Source organism: Dipteris shenzhenensis, chromosome 11 (genome assembly GCF_047967505.1).
Source record: "Dipteris shenzhenensis isolate YYH24624 ecotype China chromosome 11, Dip_SZ_1.0, whole genome shotgun sequence".
Taxonomy (NCBI): Eukaryota; Viridiplantae; Streptophyta; class Polypodiopsida; order Gleicheniales; family Dipteridaceae; genus Dipteris; species Dipteris shenzhenensis.
Window position 1 is genome coordinate 39,856,071 of NC_141606.1, and position 20,908 is coordinate 39,876,978.

The 20,908-nt window shown below is 47.4% G+C and overlaps 1 protein-coding gene across 6 annotated transcripts in view; it reads left to right on the forward strand.

Annotated features, from left to right (window-relative positions):
* The window catches only part of ATCSA-1 (Transducin/WD40 repeat-like superfamily protein), a 69,252-nt gene that overhangs the window by 16,853 nt on the left and 31,491 nt on the right, over window positions 1-20,908 (forward strand). For all 6 annotated transcript variants that reach the window (XM_087381564.1, XM_087381560.1, XM_087381562.1 and 3 more), the window contains 3 exons: window positions 14,529-14,789; window positions 14,934-15,093; window positions 15,177-15,361. In XM_087381564.1, coding sequence (XP_087237690.1) covers window positions 14,529-14,789; window positions 14,934-15,093; window positions 15,177-15,361 — 606 coding nt within the window. The remainder of the gene's footprint in view (window positions 1-14,528; window positions 14,790-14,933; window positions 15,094-15,176; window positions 15,362-20,908) is intronic.

The following is a 20,908-nucleotide window of genomic DNA, read 5'->3' on the forward strand; positions in this document are numbered from 1 at the left end:
ATTGGATTCATCAACTACTTTGATTGATCCAACAATAGATTGATTGATGACCAGAAGCAATGACCAACTTTGATGGCCAAATTTGATACCCCAACTTTGATGAGAAGACTTTGGCCACTAGATGTCAAGCATCCAAGACTATAGCTACCAAATTAGGAGCATAGGTCCATGGAAATCCAAAGGGATCCGAGATTTGGTTGCCATGATCAAAGATAAGGAGCATATTCAAATGTTGTTGGTTTGCTATTTGTGTGAAGCCCAACTGCCAGCTTTGAATTTCTCATCTCATAAAATTTGGTTCTATAGCATTTGTTCACATGCCAAATGAGTTGCAAATAAGAGGAAAGTTTGATGCCAAGTAACAAAACCGATATTTATAGGATATAGTGATGAAAACAAACCCTATCAGCTTATCCACACAGCAAGAAGGCAGCAGCAGAAATCAGCAGCCTAGAAGAAGAGAGGAGTGAGGCTGCTCCCGCTGCCCCCCTCCCGATTCCTCCTCCTTCCCGCTCCCCCTCTCCACCTCTTCCCTCTACCTCCTCCGCTACCTCTCCGTTCCCCCCTCCCTGTCTCCCATCGCCTACCTTCCCCGTCTCCCCCCGCCTCGTCTTCCCGCGCTGCCCCCTCCGCCTCCCCTCTCTGCTTCCCCATTCCCCCCCCTCCCCCTCCCTGTTGCTTCTTCTGCCTCCCCCGCTGCCCCTCCCCGCCTCCTTCCGCCGCCTCTACCTCCTCCTCTTGCCGCTTCCCCCCACCTCTTCCGCCGCCTCCCCCCACCTCCCTGCTGCCCCTCCCCCCGTCGCCTCTATCTCCTCCCCCTGCCGCCTTCTCCCGCCTCCTTCCACCCCTACCTCCTCCCCCCTCGCCACCTTCCCCCCTTTCTCCACCTCTACCACCTCCCTTAGTTTTAGAAGATGATGGAGTCCCCAGGATCATAGTGGTGGTTGAGAGCCTAGAGTCCCTCCCAAAGTTGATCTTTCTCGAGACCCTTGAAGGGGGCACACTTCGGCAGAGGGTGGAGATTTTTGGATTACCAAACCAGTGTCTTTGGTGCAGACAGATGGGTCACCTTGCTAGAGATTGCCCTAGTGGCCTCCCTCGTGTGCCCCCTCCCCCCTCCGTAGAGTACATAGAGTCAGCAGGCTCGGGCCTAGCATTCTTAGGCAAGAGTAGCAGGAGTCTTAGACTCCTTGGGTTAACCCCTCAGAAGGGGATTGGACCCAAGTTAAAAAGAAAAAGAACCCAAGCAAGTAGGCCCGCAAGCGTCGCAGGCAAAGGGCCAATTGCAGAGAGAGGGATAGGATTGACTGAGAGGCCCCCGAAGGAGGAATAGCAGGAGCCACCTACTCCAACGGCAGGGGCCACCGCCCATTTAGATGGTCCTCCAGCTTCGGAGGTTTAGCCTCCGATTCCACCCTTGCAGCAGCAGTGAGTCCCAGGAGCTCCAGATGCAGCGATGGCGGAAGCCGCAGACGCTAGCCCGATGGGGGCCGCAGAGGAGCCGATCCAGAGTCCCGGCGAGCCTGACTAGCAGGGGGGCCCTGTGGTCCTTGTCCCTCCTCCTCCCCCTCCTCCCCCTCCCCCCCCAAACCCTTCCCCCTCTTCTTCTTCACTTCCCCCTCCCCCTTTAGGGTTTCCCCCATCCCGTCCCCCCCCCTCAGCCCCTCCTTCTTTAGTCACCGTCACCACCCGCCCCCCTCCCTCTATCCCCCCCGTCCCCACCACTCCCTCTCCTACTGTCGCCCTCCACTTCAGCAGCAGGTTCTTTCGCTTCGGCACCCCTAACCAGCTGGCAAGGGAACGATGACGCCCCCTTCTACCTCCTCATGGCAGCAGTAAGCCCGTTTAGGGAGGGATCTTGAGGGACGAGGCTCGTCTTCCCAGTCAGCGGCCCTTAACCTCCAGCCTGGGTATCCCTTACCACGGGACTTCTGGAGGTTAGGATCCTGGAACTACTTGGAGGTTCCAGACTCTTATCCTCTACCTTTGGAGGTAACGCTCATGGTCCTTCAGCCTCGAAAGGGGGGTTTGATCAGTGGAATGGGATCTCCAACACACCCCGTTTGGAGATTTCAGTTTGCCTCCACAGGGGTGGAGAAATGATCCTCGGAGGTGTTTGATGCTATTTTTGGGAATCATATTACACTCTTGATGGATGAGTGGATGGGGCCACATGGACTAGACCTTTGGTACGCCCATGGTGCGGAGGTGAACTTTCAGTTGAGCTTCACGTGCGAGGAGTCGGTGTGTGGTTTGGCGACTGGAGTTATCAGATTGTCGCTAGGGATAAAAGTGGAGCAGGCACACCTTTGGCCCCTTCAGAAGCGTGCGGAGCTGTTCGGGGTGGAAGCGTCCTTCATGATGAAGTGGGCACGGAAGATCGGTATTGAGCCGGTATCCACACTAGTATGACGACACACAGACACTGACTACTGGCCCTCTAAACCCCCGGCAAAATCACACAAAGCAGTCTTTCTGGGACTGGCACCCACTCACAGGAGAGCCTTGTTCCTGACTCCCCCGCCCTCATGAGTTGGACCATAGTGAGTTGGACTCCATGACCGTGTTCGTAGCCAGCCACAATATCTGATACTCCAGCAGGCGTTGCAAAGGGCAGTGATAGGACGGATAGTGGACATCCTTATGATTCAAGAACACATGTTTTCAGCTTCAGACATTAGACGACGCCATCACCTTCTCCCAGGGAGAGGTCTAGAGGAGTGGTCCCCTGCGGTAGGACGGAGTGGAGGGGTCTGCATTTGAGTCTCATAGACTCTGGTCCCAAAGGTCTACGACTAGGGCGAGCTCATTCCAGGATGGGCAGCTTGGATGGGAGTTCGGACGGGAGAGTCTAGGATCGGGATCTTGAACGTGTATGCCCCAGCATGCAGATAGCACCGCCCGGCCTTTTGAGGAGGCTGTCAGAGTGTCTTCCGGATGTGGACTCCTGGATTGTTGGAGGTGACTTCAACAACTTGGAGTTTGGGGAAGACAAGCAGGGTGGAGCCTCTTTTTGTGAGATGCCAGCAGTAGAGCGTAGCACGTGGAAGTAGTTCATTTTCATGGTTAGTGGCAGAGACCCGTGGGGAGAGCTAGATTTCAGCAGGACACCTTGCAGTCTTCTCTTCTTCTTTGGACAGAGGAGACATGATGGATTGCTAGAGAGACTACACCGTTTCTATGTTGGGGATTGGGCACTACACAGGGGCGGATCTACAGGGATTTTGGCAGGTACCATGATATCAGACCACTCTCCAGTGGTACTTCACTTGGATCAGTCCCGCCGAGGTCTCCCCCAGAAGGGGGTCCGCATTTCAGAGGACCTCCTGCAAGATGAGGAGATTCAACAGGTCATGGCAGGGATTTGGAAGCAGTCAGAGACGGCACCTTGTGAGGGTTGGGCTACGTGGGTGGCCGATGCGATTCAGAGGAGCAATGAGGAGCTGTAGGCTCATGCCCTTCGACGAAGCAGTATCCTTCAGGATCGAGAGCGGGCTTTGAGGAGAGACCTTGCCTTCATCGAGAGGCTTAGGGAGCAGGACCTAGTGTCTCAGTGGCTTAGTGACAGATTCGAGAGTGCTCATCTTGAGCTCCAAGACACGGAGATGCGGCGGGCTGAGTTCTGTCATCATTCCTCACGGGCCCGATGGGTGCAGCAGGGGGACAGGATGATGACGAAGTAGTTCTTTCAGACCACCGGGCCCCGATCGGTAGGCACACAGCTACAGCATCTTCGGGACTCTCAGGGCATCATGCACACTGACCTGCAGGAGAATCTGGACATGACCACAGGTTTCTACAGCCAGCTCTTTCAGATGGAGAGGATGACCCCAGTTGGTCTTGTGGCCTAAGAGCTAGTTTGGGATCACATTCCGCTAGTAGTCTCACAGACTTGAGGAGTCTTTCACAAATGAGGAGCTCTGGGAAGCCCTCAAGGCTCTCTCGACTCAAAAGTGCCCGGGTGAGGATGGCTTGACTCCGGCCTTCTTCTGGAACTTTTGGAGATTATCTCCACCCCTTTCCATCTAGCTTGGCAGGAGATTTTTGACACAGGCCTTCTCGCTCAGTCTTTGAGCAGGGGCTGGATTTGTTTAATCCCGAAAGGGGGAGATAGGTCAGACATCCGACAGTGGAGACTGATCACTCTGCTTGATACTGCATACAAGATCCTCGCCAAGGTCTTGAGTTTGCGGCTACAGCCCCACCTTACCGACATCATCCATGACACACAGACTGGGTTTGTCTACGAGCGTAGCATCCTAAACAACATCTTCACGTTCTGGGAGGCAGTGGATTGGTCCAGAGAGGAGTCATAGCCATTGGGCGTCCTTCTCTTGGACTTTGAGAAGGCCTACAACAGGGTGGAGTGGTCTTTCTTGGAGGGCACTATGAGGAGATTGGGTTTCTCAGACAGATGGGTCAAAGGAGTTTCAACGCTATATGCAAGGAGCTCTAGCCAGATGCTTATCGGAGGACACACAGGCGAGGCCTTTCCTCTCTCTCGCTCAGTCCGCCAGGGCTGCCCACTTGCTCCCTTCCTCTTCTTGTTTGTGGCGGAGGCTTTGGGCTACTATTTGAGATCACATGTGGCGGGTCTCACAGGGCTGAAGCTCCCAATCAGACATGAGGAGGAGCTACTTGACTCGGAGTTTGCAAACGACACGGCCTTGTATTTGAGGGCACCACAGCGAGTCTAGAGAGAGTTAGGGGTGCCTTGGCTATTTATTGTGAGGCCTCGGGGACATGGATCAACTGGCCGAATTCTTCACAGGCTTTGAGGAGAGGGGGAGTGACTTTGGCTTCAGATAGATATTGCGGGGCGGGATAGCAAGATACCTCGAATGCACATTACAGCAGAGCAGCAGATTGCCTCGGTCCTTGAGGGTGTTTGGCACAAGCTTCTCTATTGGAGCTCGGCCAAACTCTCCTTAGCAGGTTGCGCCTTAGTGGCAAACGAGGTCCTTCTTGCCACGGCCTGGTATATCGCCTCCTATTGGTGCTTTCACAGAGGTTGCATTGGGCAGCTCCGACAGTTGGTACGGAACCTCCTTTGGGCAAGTTCAGATGGCATGAGGAACACTAGGGCCCGAGTAGCTTGGCAGACAGTGATCATAGGCTTGGGTGTCATTGAACGGGAGATGCAGAGTAGGGCTCTTTTGGGCAAGTTGGTGGTTCGTGGCCTCACCCCAGGGGTAGAGCCTTGGAAGCTCCTCTTACAGCGAGGGCTTCTGAGGAACACCCCACGCACTGGGGACATTGGCAGCCTTCACATCGATGGATCTTCTCAAAGGCCCCCCTTACGGGGAAGGGCTCCCCCTGATGAGGAGTCCCCACATGGTATGGCAGAGACTGGCAGGGGGTCTCATCCGTGCTCTGCGCAGATGCAGAGAGGAGTTTGAGCGCCAGTCCCTTATGTGGCACCCAGAGATCAGAGATCAGGAGGGCCGTATGCTCGGACAACGGACTCACATTGGTTGGGCACAATGGGACAGTGGTCCAGCAGGGTCCTTAAGCCGCTGGAATAAACTACCTATGGAGACAGAGGCGAGGCTTGATGCCCTAGTGCATCTGCGAGGGGCAGGGCAGCGGATGGGCGAGATTGACTTAGCCATTTCGGAGTCCTGGTGGGAAGGACTTCACGTTTGGAGAGACAGCAGATGGTTGGGGTAGTTTTCCCGTACTAGTGTTCCCTTGAGGATGTTGATGCAGCGCGATAGCATGCACCCCGGCTTCTTCCGTGTAGGACCCGGAGGCTTACTTCAGCCACTCACTGAGAGTGACCCTGAGATGGATGGGAGTCTTGATGAGATACCACTGGCAGATGATCAGAGTGGTGGGCCGTTTGTGGAAGAAGTGGCACATTGACCCTCCCAGTATTTTAGAGCAGGATGCCTCTAGATGGCGCCTATGGCTATGGGAGGGTAGACCCCTGAGGGAGTCTTGATGAGATACCACTGGCAGATGATCAGAGTGGTGGGCCGTTTGTGGAAGAAGTGGCACATTGACCCTCCCAGTATTTTAGAGCAGGATGCCTCTAGATGGCACCTATGGCTATGGGAGGGTAGACCCCAGTGGGATCCGGGAGAGTGGTTCTGGCCCTCCAGGGATGGCCTAGCTGAGTAGGTGGATGAGGTGCCCTTCTTTTCCTACAGCATATGGATTGGCAGGAGGCTTCAGATGGACTTGTCGAGGTGGACCCCTTCGAGGGAGAGACATTGGGTGACCTAGAGAGTGCCCCGGGATGTGTGATCTAGGTTTTGGACACGGTTGTGGTCCAACTTGGGGCCGAGGAAGATCTCTTACTTCTTCTGGCTGGCCGCCCACGGAGGCTTGCCCATCGGACCGTGGTTGTAGCTGATGCGAGTGGACGGGCAGTGCCATTGTTGCTCCGATGGTGCCCTGGAGACTATCCCGCATTGCCTGTGGAGCTGTCGTAGCGCAGCGAGGATCTGGATGGGAGCCCTCAGGATCATGCCACGTATGCAGAGTCTTCATAGAGACTACACCTGGGGGATGGTGGCTTGGTTGATAGAGGGAGGACACGTGTTTCAAATTGATGGGATCTCCCCAGCCTACCGGATACAGGGTCAGAGCATCCAGAGGATCGCACTCCACAAGGACAGTCTAGCTCCTCCTCCTCCTAAGGAGGACAGTGTCTGAGAGGTGGTAGCCAGCATCACGGCTTGGAACATTTGGGTGGCTCGCTGCAGTCTTGTGATGGGTGAGCACCTGGTTCCACCCGCAGCTATCCTAGTTGCCATATGGCAGGATATCATTTACACTCTATGGTCCACCTGGGAGCGCGGGACTGCAGGCTCCAGGGCGACTATCGAGAGGCGTGCTTGTTTCTGCAAGGCTTGGCCTGCAGGTGTTTTCTACATCTTGACTCTGCGAGGGATTCACTGGCTGTATAGTCCCCCCACTTGGCTGTTAGCTCAGTTTCAGAGATCCCCTAGGCAGTGAGCTGGGTTTCTTTGGAACAGGTCGGTTTTTCTTTCAGCCTTTTCCCGGTTTTTTTCATACTCAGCACCTTCGGGGCTGTTGTCTTGTATGAAATTCTTTCAAGCATTAGTAGAAGGTTCCTTTCTTTGGGGGAAAAAAAACAAAACAAACCCTATCAGCTATGCAGTCCAAAGGCAGTTCATTATTTTTCATGATGTCATTATTGATGAGAATAGTTGTTATTATGATAAAACAAATGTTATCCAAATGCCTATTTAAAATCCTTAGAATCCTTTTGTGAGGTTTCATATGAGATGCCTACCATAGTGAGCAATCCATGATGACTCATCAACCACCAACTTATGCTCCAATTAGTCACATTCTAATACTTGCAATGAGACCAAAGAAAGGTAGATAATTATGCATATTGTTAAGGTTGATGTAGACTTTGCAGAGAGTCCTTCTAAAAAGCAATCAGCTAGTGAAAGGAGAGTCCCGAACATAAATGTTATGTGGCTACTATCATAAAATGGCTTGAATAACGTCAGTTTAAGATTGAGAGACTTTGGGTTTTGATTTCAAATCCCTAATCATGCTTGCCCATCCAGGGGTACACGGAATACAAAATCACAGGCCTCAAGAAGGAAATGCCACAGCTTGAATGGGATGAAATAATATAAACAATATCACTCAAAAGGGAACGCAAGTGCCGTTTAGTTCAGAGAGAGGGCAACAAGAGTTAAGATTCTCATACCAACACACGAGTTGAAGGGTACAAGGATTTGGATATTTGAGGAGCTCACTCCGACCTAGCTCAAACAAAGGAACTCCGAACTCGCTAAAGTCAAGGAAGTACGTAAAGCGGGTGAATGGGCGGTCTACTGTATACCTCTCATCCCCAAGGCAGCCATCTTGCAATCCCCCTCTGCGTAAGATCATCTTATTGTGTGATGTGGTTTCCTTCTCTTTGCGACATGTCTCAGATTTCTATGCTCTATTGATGTTGCTGCTAGCATTAGGAACTAGCAGCAATAGGAACTATTTCTTGCTCGATTGAGCTCACTTGATTGATGATCATATCCTTTCCATGGAGACAAGTATTGGTGCTAGTGGAGATGCATTACACATTTGTGTACGGCCTTTGCAATGATTTCTTGCTTTCCCTACTTTCCATATCCTGCACTTTTCTCCCAAGGGCTGCAAGCTGAAGCGTGAGCTCTTTGATTACTCGTTGCAAGTAGTAAATGTGTTCTTGTGGGTTTGTGTGTGTGTGTGTGTGAGAGAGAGAGAGAGAGAGAGAGAGAGAGAGAGAGAGAGAGAAGAAGAAGAAGAAGAAAGAAATTTATCAGAGTCTTCGAAAGACCGATGGGTCTATGAGACTGAAAGAAAACCTGATACAAATCACAGTAAGGGTGGAGCTACTAAAAGGAGCATCATCACCCGTGCTGAATCCTAATTCTGATCATACATAATCAAATACCTCTGAGTATGACAATGAACAGAAAAAAGACTGGAGCGGAACGGAATCCTCCGTATGTCATGTTGCCCTGGCTGGTGCATAGCTGGTGATGGGACGCTGGCATCCGTCAAGGGGTCCTGTGCATCTCGGTCTCCTGGAGGAGGCTCGACGCAAGACCAGAGCCACCGTGACTCCCGTGGGACGCATCCCGGGTCTAAACAATGACGGGAGGTCCCCCAGAGTGATTTGTGTGTCCCCTTGATGTCTCGTGTGTCGTGCTGCGGTCGTTGGGTCAGGGTCTCTGTCACGTCTACAGCTAGAGATTGGACGATCAATGTCACTTGCTGGGAAGAACTTTGTGATCCTGCTCTGAGAGGTGTCTGATGGTGTGGCCAAGCCCCGTCGCCTGAGTAAGTACTCTCTGTGTCTGACCCCCTCATGAATGAAGGCCGCGAGGCATCTCTGATCTGGGTAGGCGAGGAATTTGGAAAGGAGCCCGGAGCCGTCTCTAAAGAGACAGTGGTAGCAACCTCGGATCTCGTAGTACACTGGGCACTTGAAAATAAAATGCTCCTCCGACTCAACCTCTTGATAGTCGCACAATATGCATATGCGATGCTCCCTAGGGATCCCCTCTACTCTGTCGCTCTCTATGCGGAGGCGGTGTGATGATACCCAAAACTGTCTGATGGAGATCCGTAGTGAGTGAGGCACATGAAGCTCAGTGTACCCCGGTGGTGTGATGAATCCCTCCTCCGAAATATGAAGACAATAATCTCTGTAGAAACTCAGCTTCACTGGAAGCTCCCTTGGCTCGAACCAGGTCCTAAAGCTGTGTAGCTACAGGAGAGAGAGAGAGAGAAAGAAAGAAAGTTTATTGAAGTCTACTAAAGACCGATGGGTCTATGAGACTGATAGAAAACCTGATACAATGAGCAAAGGGGTGGAGCTACTAAGCGAGCATCCTAATCCATGCTAGAAAACTGTGTAGACATAGTCAATGCCATCATCATCCATATCGCCATAGTCATCATCATCATAACTGTAGGTCATCTTTTGGTGGTTCTAGTGATGCCCTATAGGCCATGGTATGTGCCTTGTAGGCATAAGTGTAGGCACTTATAGTGTTAGTGCCTTCTATGCCACATAGGACACCTAGTCCTATGTGACACCTAGGACACTTAGTCCTAGGCCTAGATACAAGTACTTTGTACTTGTGTTTAGGAACCTTATCTATCTATCTAAGTTTGACGTGACTTCTACATCGGCTTCGTCCTGTACCTGCTCTCTCTCTCTCTCTCTCTCTCTCTCTCTCTCTCTTCGTTCCGCATCTACATTGGTATCAGAGCAGGTTTTGCTCTAGCCTTCCAGCTCTCCTCAGCCCCGAGCCTCCATTGCTCATTGGAGATTTTTTGGCCCCGCTGGTCGACAAGCAGGCGTCGTACAGTCCGTTCCTTCCGTACAGATCTGAGTACCTTCCAGCCTGTTCGAGGCCCTTCAGCGCTATCTGCTCTGTACTCTGCGTAGTTGCTGTACTGCACGTCCGTGCACTTCGTCGTACCTGCGTCGTACCTACGCCGTACTGCACGTAGCCGTTGCATCGTTGTATTGAAGTCGTGCATTGCCGTACGATGTACTGAAATCGTACACCCGTACCCACCGTTCGCCGTACGTACGGTGCAGTGATAGATCCGTCGTACTTTCGTACCGCACGTCATTTCGTACCTTCGTCGTACAAGGTACCTACGCCGTACGACTGTACCTGCGTAGGAGTACAAGGTACTTTCACCGTACCTTTAGTCGTCAGTAGTTTGTACCAGCTTACCGTACTACGTATCTTCAGTGGTATTCCGTACAGCTTCATCTGGGTATTCCATACAGATTTACCACAGGTTCTGTACTTATTTTAGCATTGGCTGGAATCAGGTCCTTGGTCTCACTGCAGTCATCTACAGAGATTTGCAGATTTGGGGCTTTTGCAGGACATTGGAAAATTTGGGGTTTTCATTTGCTTTCACCTCCTTTAATTGCAATTTCTTGCAAGAAATTGGAGTTTTGGGATTTGTTGTGCAACACTTGTTTAGATTGCAGTACATTGGGTCAGATTGCAGGACATTCAGTTACATTTGCAGGACATTGAGTCAGATTTGCATACATTGGGTCACATTTGCAAAATTTCAGCAAAATTTGGGGCTTTTCTGAATTTGCCCTCTTTTTGGCCTATTTGCCCTCAATAAATTTGGGGCTTTTGCCAAATTTGCTGTCTTTGCAGTGAACATTGCCTGTCACAATCACATTTGGGTCAGATCTGCATTTGCCCTTTGATTTGGCTCAGAAATTTGCAGATATTTGCTGTCATTTTTGGGACAGCCAGCTTTTTGCAGTCTTTGCAGTGAACATTGCCTGTCACAATCACATTTGGGTCAGATCTGCATTTGCCCTTTGATTTGGCTCAGAAATTTGCAGATATTTGCTGTCATTTTTGGGACAGCCAGCTTTTTGCAGTGATAGCCTTGAGGCTTTTGGGTTTTCAGGTCTTTTACAGGTTATCACAGTTGCTATGGCTGGGAGCAATCAAGATTTATTTGGAGTTCTTCGTGAAGATGATAAGTTGGATGGCACCAACTATCCGATGTGGTCTTATCTCATGAAACATATTCTTGTTGCAAAGCATTTGTGGAATATTGTTTCTGGGGCTGATCTGAGGCCAGCCAATGCTACAATGGTTGTTTCTACTGCTGGTCCTTCTGCTGGTGGTACTCCTCCTGATGCCTCTTCCTCTAGCACTCTTGCTGCTGCTCTTCCAACTCAAGAACAGTCAAGATGGGATGCAAGAGATGCAAATGCACATTCATGCATTGCTTTATCATGCAAGAGAATCATTATTCCACACATCCGGTCTTGCAGGACAGCAAAGGATGCTTGGGATAAATTGGCTTCTCTATATCAGATTCGCAATGAAGCTCGTGTTGCATATTTGAGAAGGCAATTACAGGAAGTGAATATGAATGAAGGTGAGTCAATGGATGCATATTTGACAAAGGTCAAGGACCTCATGGAACAGCTTGCCAACATTGATGAGGTGGTGCTAAATTCACAGCTTGTCAGTACTACATTGAATGGACTACCAGATACATATCAAGGGTTTGCTACAACCCTTCGATTAGTGGCCATGGGTAATCCAGACCACTATTCTTTTGATCAGCTAGTTACTTTGCTTTTGCAGGAAGAGCAAAGTAGAGCTAACAGACAAGCCATTATTCCTGATCATGCATTTGCTTCACAGCAGACAGGAACAGGCAAGGCTTCCAAGCCTATGGGCAAGCCAAAATCTGCGCACAGCAGCTGCAACTCCTCCACGCATAGTAGCTGCAATTCCTCCCATGCATCTAAAAATACAGCAGATAAAGGAAAGAAGAAAAGATGCAACTATTGTCGCAAGCCTAGACATGACATTTCAGAATGTAGGAAGCGCATTGCTTCGGAGAAAAAGAAAGCAGGATTGACAGTTAATGCCTCACATGCCATTGAATCCCATGAGCCAGCAGATGCTTCACATGCACATGCTCTTCAAGATGATTGGGCATGGGCTGTCCATTGCTCATTTGATCCCTCCAAAGCTGATGCACTCTTTACTGCTAATGATGCTCAGTCTTGGTACTTTGATAGTGGTGCTTCCAAGCATGTCACATCTTGCAGACAGTTGTTTCATTCTCTAACTGATGCACCTCGAGGGGGGACTGTTCCATGTGCCAATAATGCTTCATATGCTGTAAAAGGAGTTGGAGATGTGCTGCTCACATCCATTTCCAGCCATCCTGTCACTCTGACAAATGTTCTTTTTGTGCCTGGCATTGAAGTCAACTTGATTTCAATTTCAGCAATTGCTACTTCAGGTTTCAGAGTAATTTTTGATGGCTACAGATGCCTAGTATATGATCTTCGTGATGACAATGCCATAGTTCTCATTGGCACTTTGCAAAAAGGGCTTTATCACCTTGATCATCATTCTACTGCACTTTCTACTGAAGCATTAGCTATTTCAGATTCACAGCTTGCTGAAACTCATCTTTGGCATGAGAGAATGGGCCATCTCAATTATAGAGCTCTTGCAAAGCTACATTTACAGCAGATGGCAAATGATGTACCTCAGACTCACACACTTTATAAACATGTGTGTGAGGGTTGTCTTTTGGGTAAGATGCATCGATTTCCTTTTCAAAAGAATTGTCCAAAACTCTCACAAAGGAAATTGCAGCTAGTACACAGTGATGTCTGTGGCCCAATAAGGACGAATGCCATTGGAGGATACAAGTATTTCATGACTCTCGTTGATGATTTCACAAGGTATTGCTTGGTATATCCTTTAAAGGCCAAATCTGAAGTTTTCTTATGCTTTCAGAGATGGCTGAATATGGTTGAGAATGAATCAGGATGCAAGCTTGTCACCCTCAACACAGATAGGGGGGGTGAGTATATGTCAAAGGAGTTTGATGCATTTCTATCCTCACGGGGCATTATTCACTCATGCACTACTCCTTACACTCCTCAGTAGAATCCTGTTTCTGAAAGGAAAAACAGGTCCACAATGGAGATGGCCAGATGCATGCTTAAGGCTTGGTTTTCAGAATAGTCCTATAGAACCCACTCTTTATTTCCGTGGGAGTGGATCAGATTTTTTAGTGCTGATTTTATATGTGGATGATATGCTTCTCACGGGCCCAGATACTCAGCAAATTGCAGCTTTCAAGGCTGATTTGGAGCAGATTTTTGACATGTCAGACATGGGACAGCTCCATTATTATTTGGGCATTCAGTTTGCTCATGTTGAGGGGGGTATCATGATGTCTCAATCCAAGTATATTGGACAGCTCCTTGATCGTTTTCAGTTTGAGGATTGCAAGCCAATCTCTACTCCAGTGGACCCTGGCTTCAAATTCTCAGCTCATGATGGGAGCCCACCATGTGATATCACTCTTTATCAGTAGGCTGTTGGATGCCTTATTTATTTATGTCACACCAGACCTGACTTGCAGTATGCAGTATCTCAGCTCAGCAGATTCATGCACATGCCCAGTTCACAACATTGGCAGGCAGTGAAGAGAGTCTTTAGATATCTCAGAGGCACTCAGGATTCAGGCCTCTTCTATGGTGATCAGGGTTCACTTACCATGCATGCTTACACGGATAGTGACTGGGCAGGATGTTCCGACACCAGAGTGTCACATACTAGCAAGAAGCAACCGACAGTTGCCACGTCTAGTTGTGAGGCTGAGTACAGGGCAGCCTTCACCGCTACAATAGAGTGTGTTTGGCTTCGACAGTTACTTACAGATCTTGGTATTACAGATGTAATAAGATCTGATACCATACAATACAATGCAGCACACATGTATTAACGTTTTGGGGAGGCCTTGTGGGCCTATAAGACAAGGTACAATGAAAGTAATTCATTCAAACCGCTATGGGCTGAGGCAAAGGGCTCGCTAAGGCCCTTGCTGAGTGCTACACTAAGAAACTCAAAACTAGTACTCAAAACACAAAAACTCGGCAATCCTAAGATGACAAGTGATGGGATCAGGTGTCATCTATCTCTGCATCTGGTGAGCCATATTGAGAGTGACACCTCGACTCTGGTGATCCCCTCAAAGTAATGCTGAGATGGGCTGGACCTTCATCGTGCATGCTGTAGTCATCCTCTCCATCGTATGTGGTCTCTGTGTCTTTGGCTCTGCAACTTCACGTCTTCTCTTCCCGTTGATCCACACTGCCCTCATATCAGCTAGCTCCTCCTCCACTCTGCCATGTCTTGGGGCTGACTCAAATGCGTAGAAATCTGTGACATATCACCGTGCTCGATCTATTTTGTGTGTGTGTGTGCGTGCGTGCGTGCAACAATCCTTCTTTGATTGCTTGCAGATGCGCTGCATAGATCATGATGTATATCTAGCATACACTGAGATTTTCAGCTGATGTAATTTTGGCTGCCTCGTTTTGAGGTTGCTACTCTTGTAATATAATCAATCAAAAGTTTTCACTTAAAAAAAATGTGTGTGAGAGAGAGAGAGAGAGAGAGAGAGAGAGAGAGAGAGGTCCCCCATGTTGTAGTGTTGGAATCTTTTGACAGGTGGATGCAATAGATTCAAGATATCTCCTGGCAGGAGCATCGGATGGTTCTGTTGCTGTTTATGATACTCAACAAGCCTCCTGCCATGAGCAGAGTTTGCAGACTTGGAAGCATGAAGCTCTGTTTTCAGTTGACAAAAGAGTGCAAGATGGGCATGCATATTCTGTCTCATGCGTGCACTGGTATCCCATTGATACTGGGATTTTTGTCACAGGCTCCTTTGATCACCTTGTAAATGTCTGGGACACAAACACCACAAAGGTGGATGTCTCTTTAAGACTTCTGTTGTGTCACTGCAGTGAAGTGACCTTTTAAGATTCCTATTGAGTTTTCTTTAATGGTATCGTAGTCTTTTCTGCTACTTTGCTGGCTCTAGGTCTTTAACCTAAGATAGATTCTGTCCAGGTTGAACTACAGTTTCATATGTCTCAGAAGGTTTATGCTATTGCAATGTCAGCAGTAGCAACCACACACATGTTAGTTGCAACTGGAACAGAGGATTTCAGGGTCAGATTGTGTGATATATCATCTGGGGCATTTACACATACACTCACAGGACATAGAGGTATGTCAGAAAGTGCCTTCAATTTTACACAGGGACCTCAACTGTGTACCTAGTATTTAAAATTGATATGAACCTGTTGGCAGATAGTGTGCGGGCTGTGCATTGGTCTGCTACAAACGAATGGGTTCTTGTTACTGGTGGCTGTGATGGAGCCATTCGCTTCTGGGATATCAGGAGAACAGGTTGTTACCGTGTATTGGATCAGCATAGCTCACAGATTGGTCGCCGTCCACCTGTCTTGAAGCGCAGCTCTGAAATTTTGGAAAGAGTTGAGTGTTCGATGCTAGATCTTCTCATTTTGCTGATCAGGCTTACCTCAACGCTTCACTGGCTCTAGCTTTCTTCTTTCCATGGCTATGCTACTTTTCCCTGTCTTCTCCTCATTTCTTTGTTTGTTCTGTCAAATTATTCTTTAATTTTCCTTTATAGTAGGAATACTGAGAGTTTGTTTCCTGCTGTACGCACATTTTTAGAGTTGATTAATAAAAGACACTTTCGTGCATTTCCCAAATGTGCACGCTACCTAAGTGCACACAGAACATTGACAATGTCAGAGTAAAGTTTCAACTGAAATAATCACAGAACCCAAAGGAATGTCTGGGGCGACAGAATATCATATTTTTTATGCACTGTAATACTGCAACTGCACAAATTCTGGTGTGTGTTATTGGTTTGTGGTTATAAATGTGAATGCATCACATGATGGACTTCTCTCAAAATCAGGTGACACTAGGGGGATATAGTCCCCTTGTTAGGAAATATAGGTTGGAAGCAGCCTGCTCCAGCCTCTCACCCCTCAAGGGCTCCCTATCATAAATCATTATAAATGAGATTATATTTGAGTGGAGATGGAGGGGAGAGCAAAAATGTGGAGCAATGCTGAATTGAATTTGCAAGAATGAAGCACAACTCGGAAGAATGAAGTCCCTGCTTTGCATGATGGAGTTTCTGGTTTCAACCTTATGAATGACTATCATGAGATTGAAACTGCACATTGTGTTGTGTTTTTAAAGATGACTTTGGGCATGTTCTTGGATTCGTCGACCAATGTCAACCCTCTTGATCTTAATTAAGGGCCTTGACCGACAGTCGAAGCGCCTTAATTATGGCCAAGTCTCTCCAACCGAAGTTGGCTACATCTTGGTTAACCGAGTTAACCCTCTTGGCATAAGCCAAGTCTCGTTGACCAAAGTCAACACTCTTTGACTGAAGTCACCGTTGTGGTTCTTTGGTTAACCGTAGTTAACCATCTTGGCCTAAGCCAAGTCTGGTTGGCTTAATGGGAGTTAAGTATCTTTGACTGTAGTCAATACTTTGACTATTAAAGATAACTTTTTGAACATAATCAAATAAATGAAGAACACTTTAATTATGATCAAATAATTGGTCAACTAGACTTTGACTTGGAGTATTTACAACCTGTTGACATCCCCTCGTGTATTTAGTTGACGTCAAGTGAAAAGCTTTCTTGTAAATATCCAAAAGCGGTGGATGATTAGACAACATGTCTTCATCCACCCACTTGGCATCCAATGCCGAATAGTTCTTGAATTTTACAAGGTACCTGTAAAATTCCTTGCCTTGGGGGCCTTTGCATGCAGTATGATACACAATTTGTTTTGGCCGAAGGACCTTCTCCAGCTCTGCACCTCCGGTGGATCCTCTGTTATTGTTTGTAGGCTCCGGTCCTTGATCTTTCTTTAGAAGACTCACAACCTCCAATGCACTGGCAATGCTAATCTCTATGCAACCTCATTAATCTCATCTGTAACCCTAAAAGGGCCATAATACCTGGGAGATAATTTTGCATACATTTTTTCTTTGCCGATTAGCTTGCGGAGCCTAGCTTTTTCGAACTTTAAAGACACCCAACCCCTCGCTTGAGATCTAATTGTCTCCCGTGCTTATGTGTTGCCTTCTTATGCTTTTCTTGAGACCTTTCTATAGCTGTCCGGACTTGGCTGAAAGCTGTCTGAAGGTCTTTGACAAACTGATCAACTGCAAAAATCTCATCTTTGGTCCTCAGGAGAGGTGGTAGAATCACCTTGCCATAGATGACCTCAAAAGGGGCTTCCTTGTGGAGTTGTGAACATCATTGTTATATGCAAACTTTACCAATGGTAGGTACTTTTCTCAGTTTGAGCTTTGGTTAGCCCCGTAGCATTTCAGTTAATCCAACACTGTAGAATTTGCTACTTCACTTTGACCACCGGTCTAGTGATGAAAAGAAGAAGAAAATTTCAGATTCGCCCCCATATTATCAAAAAGGGCTCTCTAGAATTGCTTGGTCATTCTGGGATCGTGGTCACTGACAATGGACCTAGGCATACTGAAACCGGCCTCTAATCACTCAAAGGGCAGTGGAACTAAACCTTTAATCACTTCAGCACTTATTTACAGCTCACAAAGCATATATCACAACCATTAACCATTGCATGATCACCATTTGGCATTTACCCATTTGTTCACAAACAAAATCACTGAAAAAGGAATGGAGGCTAGAATGCCTCTGCTCAACAAACATAGACAAGTGCACCCGATTGGCCCAAACACCGTGGCGCCCCCTTCGGTATTTCTTTATATTTCACAGTGAAATGATTACAAGTTGCATCTGGGAGACCTTCCCTGCAATTGAGCACGCAGCTCCAATTCACTGAGCCTTCGCAAGGCTTTCAAGCATAGAACACCATCACATAAGTGCGCTTAACCCATAGGCTCAATCGAAAGGCATTCTCTTTTCCGAGTGCAATTCCATTGGCTGTCCAGATGCAATCACACTTACTGCACCCCAGCTGCACTCTCTTTGAGTGGTTTCCAGATGGCATTCACAAAGCTTTTCAAAGCTCCAAAATAAAATCAGCAAAGTACCCAACCAAAGAATGACTCATGTAGCATTGCCTGGGCACCTGTGAACCAAGAAAGAGATGGCACATGAGGCCAACCAATAGCTTATGGCAAAAAGAAATTGCAGCAGCAAAATCACAACTCAACAAGCCTTGAAAACTTGAATCAAGTCCTCAATCGCCAAGAGGACATAGTAGCCAATGCCCAATTGCATTCTCAGCCAAAGAGGAGTGCAAAGGCATAAAGAAAGAGCATTTACAAGAGCCGACCAGCAAGAATTTCATTGAAAAATGCGAAAAGAAGCACTTCTATTGCGAAGAAGTGGGAGTTCTTGGGCTTAAAAGAAGCGTGCTTCAGAGAGGAATGCATTGAGAAGGTTTTGGAGAAGTTTCATCACCGTAAAGTCCTCCAAAACTGAGAAAAACCAGTCAACCAGTGCGTGGGACCACTCGAAATTCAACAGAAAGCTGTAGCTTTGCAAGAGGAGAGGCTCAGGAGGCTGTAGAAGCAAAAAGGTCTATAAAAAGCCACTTTTGCAAATTCGACCAGCAAAAGAAGTGCTCATCTCTACCCGTTCTACCAGACGCACGGAGGGAAAAGCATATCACTACGAAGGGGAGACAGAGGGGAAGCCATCGGGCAAAACGGAAGTCGAGGAATTCAAATGGGTGAGGAGTTATGAAGAAAAACGGAATTCCTGAAGGAGGCTAAAAAACCAGTCCAAAATCTCAACAAAGGGAGAAGATGAGAGAGAAAACCACACGTGAAGTTTAGAAGGCCCAGGAAGGTCCAGGAATGGCAAAGGAGCATGTAGAAGGCACTAGAGCCACCTGGAACTCTAGGGGGGCCACTGAAGGTACATGGCTCTCTAGGGGGCCCATTAAAATAAAAAATAAAGTCCATTGCAATACTTTCCCATGGCGCTTGGGGCACGGGAAGAGGCATAAGTAGGCCAGGTGCCTTCTTCCTGTCATATTTGACCTTTTGATAGATGAGGCATTCAGTAACAAACTGATGTATATCTTTTTGCATCACTGGCCAAAAGAAATACCTCTCTAAAGACTGATTGGTAGCTGCAATTCCTCTATGTCCAGCATATGGAGGTGCATGGCATTCCTCCAAAATCTTTTCTCTCATCTCTTGGGTAATGCATAAGTAGTTATCTTTCATTAGATACCGATCTTTCGGGAATAGTGACTGGTCGACTGCTCCTCTTGTACTTGCTGCAAAATCTAACCAAAAACCAAAATCTGCGTCAATTGCATATTGCTCTCTCATGTCTTCCAAACCCCTAGCTACATTGTTACCTGGGGTCTTCGAGACAGCATCTACCACTCTGTTTTGAGCTCCCGGAGTATGTACGATTTGGAAATGATACATTGACAACCATTTATTTCATGTGCTTCTCAGAGAGCTTAGTCTGAGTCAAGAAATATCTCAGACTTTGGTGATCAGTCTTTACTATAAAGTCTATACCCAAAAGATAATGCTTCCATATACATGAATCACAGCCAACAACTCTTTCTCGTAGATTCCCAAATATCTCTCGGCATCTCGAAGTCTCCGGCTCTTGTAAGCCACTACATGACCATTCTGGTGCAATGTAACTCTACATAGTCATCACAATCCACATCAAAGGGCTGATACAAATCAGAAACTATCAGAATTGACTCTGTGGTTAGCTTCTCTTTGAGTGTAATGAATGCTTTCTTCTGTGAAGTACTCCATCTGAAAGGTGCATTTTCCTTGGTTAAATCTTAAAGTGAAGCGGCTATATCCGCAAAGTGCTTGATAAATCTTCTGTAGTATGAACATAGGCCTAGGAAACTATGGACTTCATGCACAATTTTCAGCTCTGGCCATTCCTGAATGGCTTGGATCTAATCTTTACCGGATCCACCCGTATTCCATCTTTGAATATCATACTACCCCAAATAGTGGATCTCTTCTAGAAAGAATTCACTTTTTTTGCTGTTTGCATAGAGTTGGGGATTTCATAGCTCTTGGAAAACAGTGGCAAGATACTCTTTATGCTCTTCTTCGGACTTAGAGAAGACAATGATGTCATTGAAGAAGGTACGTGTGAATTGTCTATAAAGACGGAAGACAGGATCCATCATCTTGTTGAAGGTAGCCGGGGCATTCACTAACCCAAAAGGCATAACTAGATACTCGTACAGCCCAAAAGAGTGTGAAACGCTGTCTTGTGCACGTCCTGTGGCTGTATCTGGTGATAACCACTCTTTAAGTCTATCCTGCTGAAAACTGAGGCTCCAATAAGTTGGTCCAGCACATCATCGATGCACAGAATGGGGAATTTATTCTTGATGGTCATCTTGTTTAGTGCGTGATAGTCAATGCACATGCGAAATGAAACACCTTTCTTCTGCACAAGAAGCATAGGGGAGCAAAATGGAGAGGAACTGGGCTGAATCAACCCTTTGGACAAGGTGTCCTGCACTTGGACCATGATTTCTTCTTGTTGAGTTGTACTAACTTTGTATGGGGCCTATTAGGTGGCTCATTGTTGCTAGGAATAAGCTCTATGCGATGGTCTTCAGGTCTCCTAGGGGGTAACTCCCCTGGTAAAGCATCAGAAAAACAATCTTTAAAGTGTACAAGAACCTGAAATTTATCTTTATTTGCCTCATTCATTTCAGCATGAGTTTCAACATCTCTTTCTTTTATTAAAATTATATACTCTGAAATTGCATATTTTATTGCTTTTCCACTGAAATGCTAGATGCAATGGGGATGGTCTCCCCTGTATTCGTGGCAACCACACATTGCGTTTTCCCCCTATGTACAAACTCAAGCACTCTTTCAGGAAGGGTTAGCTCACTACCTTGCGATGAAAACAAGGCATTCCCAAAACTACATCATGATGTTTAAGTAGGGAGATGAAGAAATCCTCCTGATCCACATAGTTCTGTACATGAAGACAGAGCTTCCCTATCAAGGGAGTAACTGG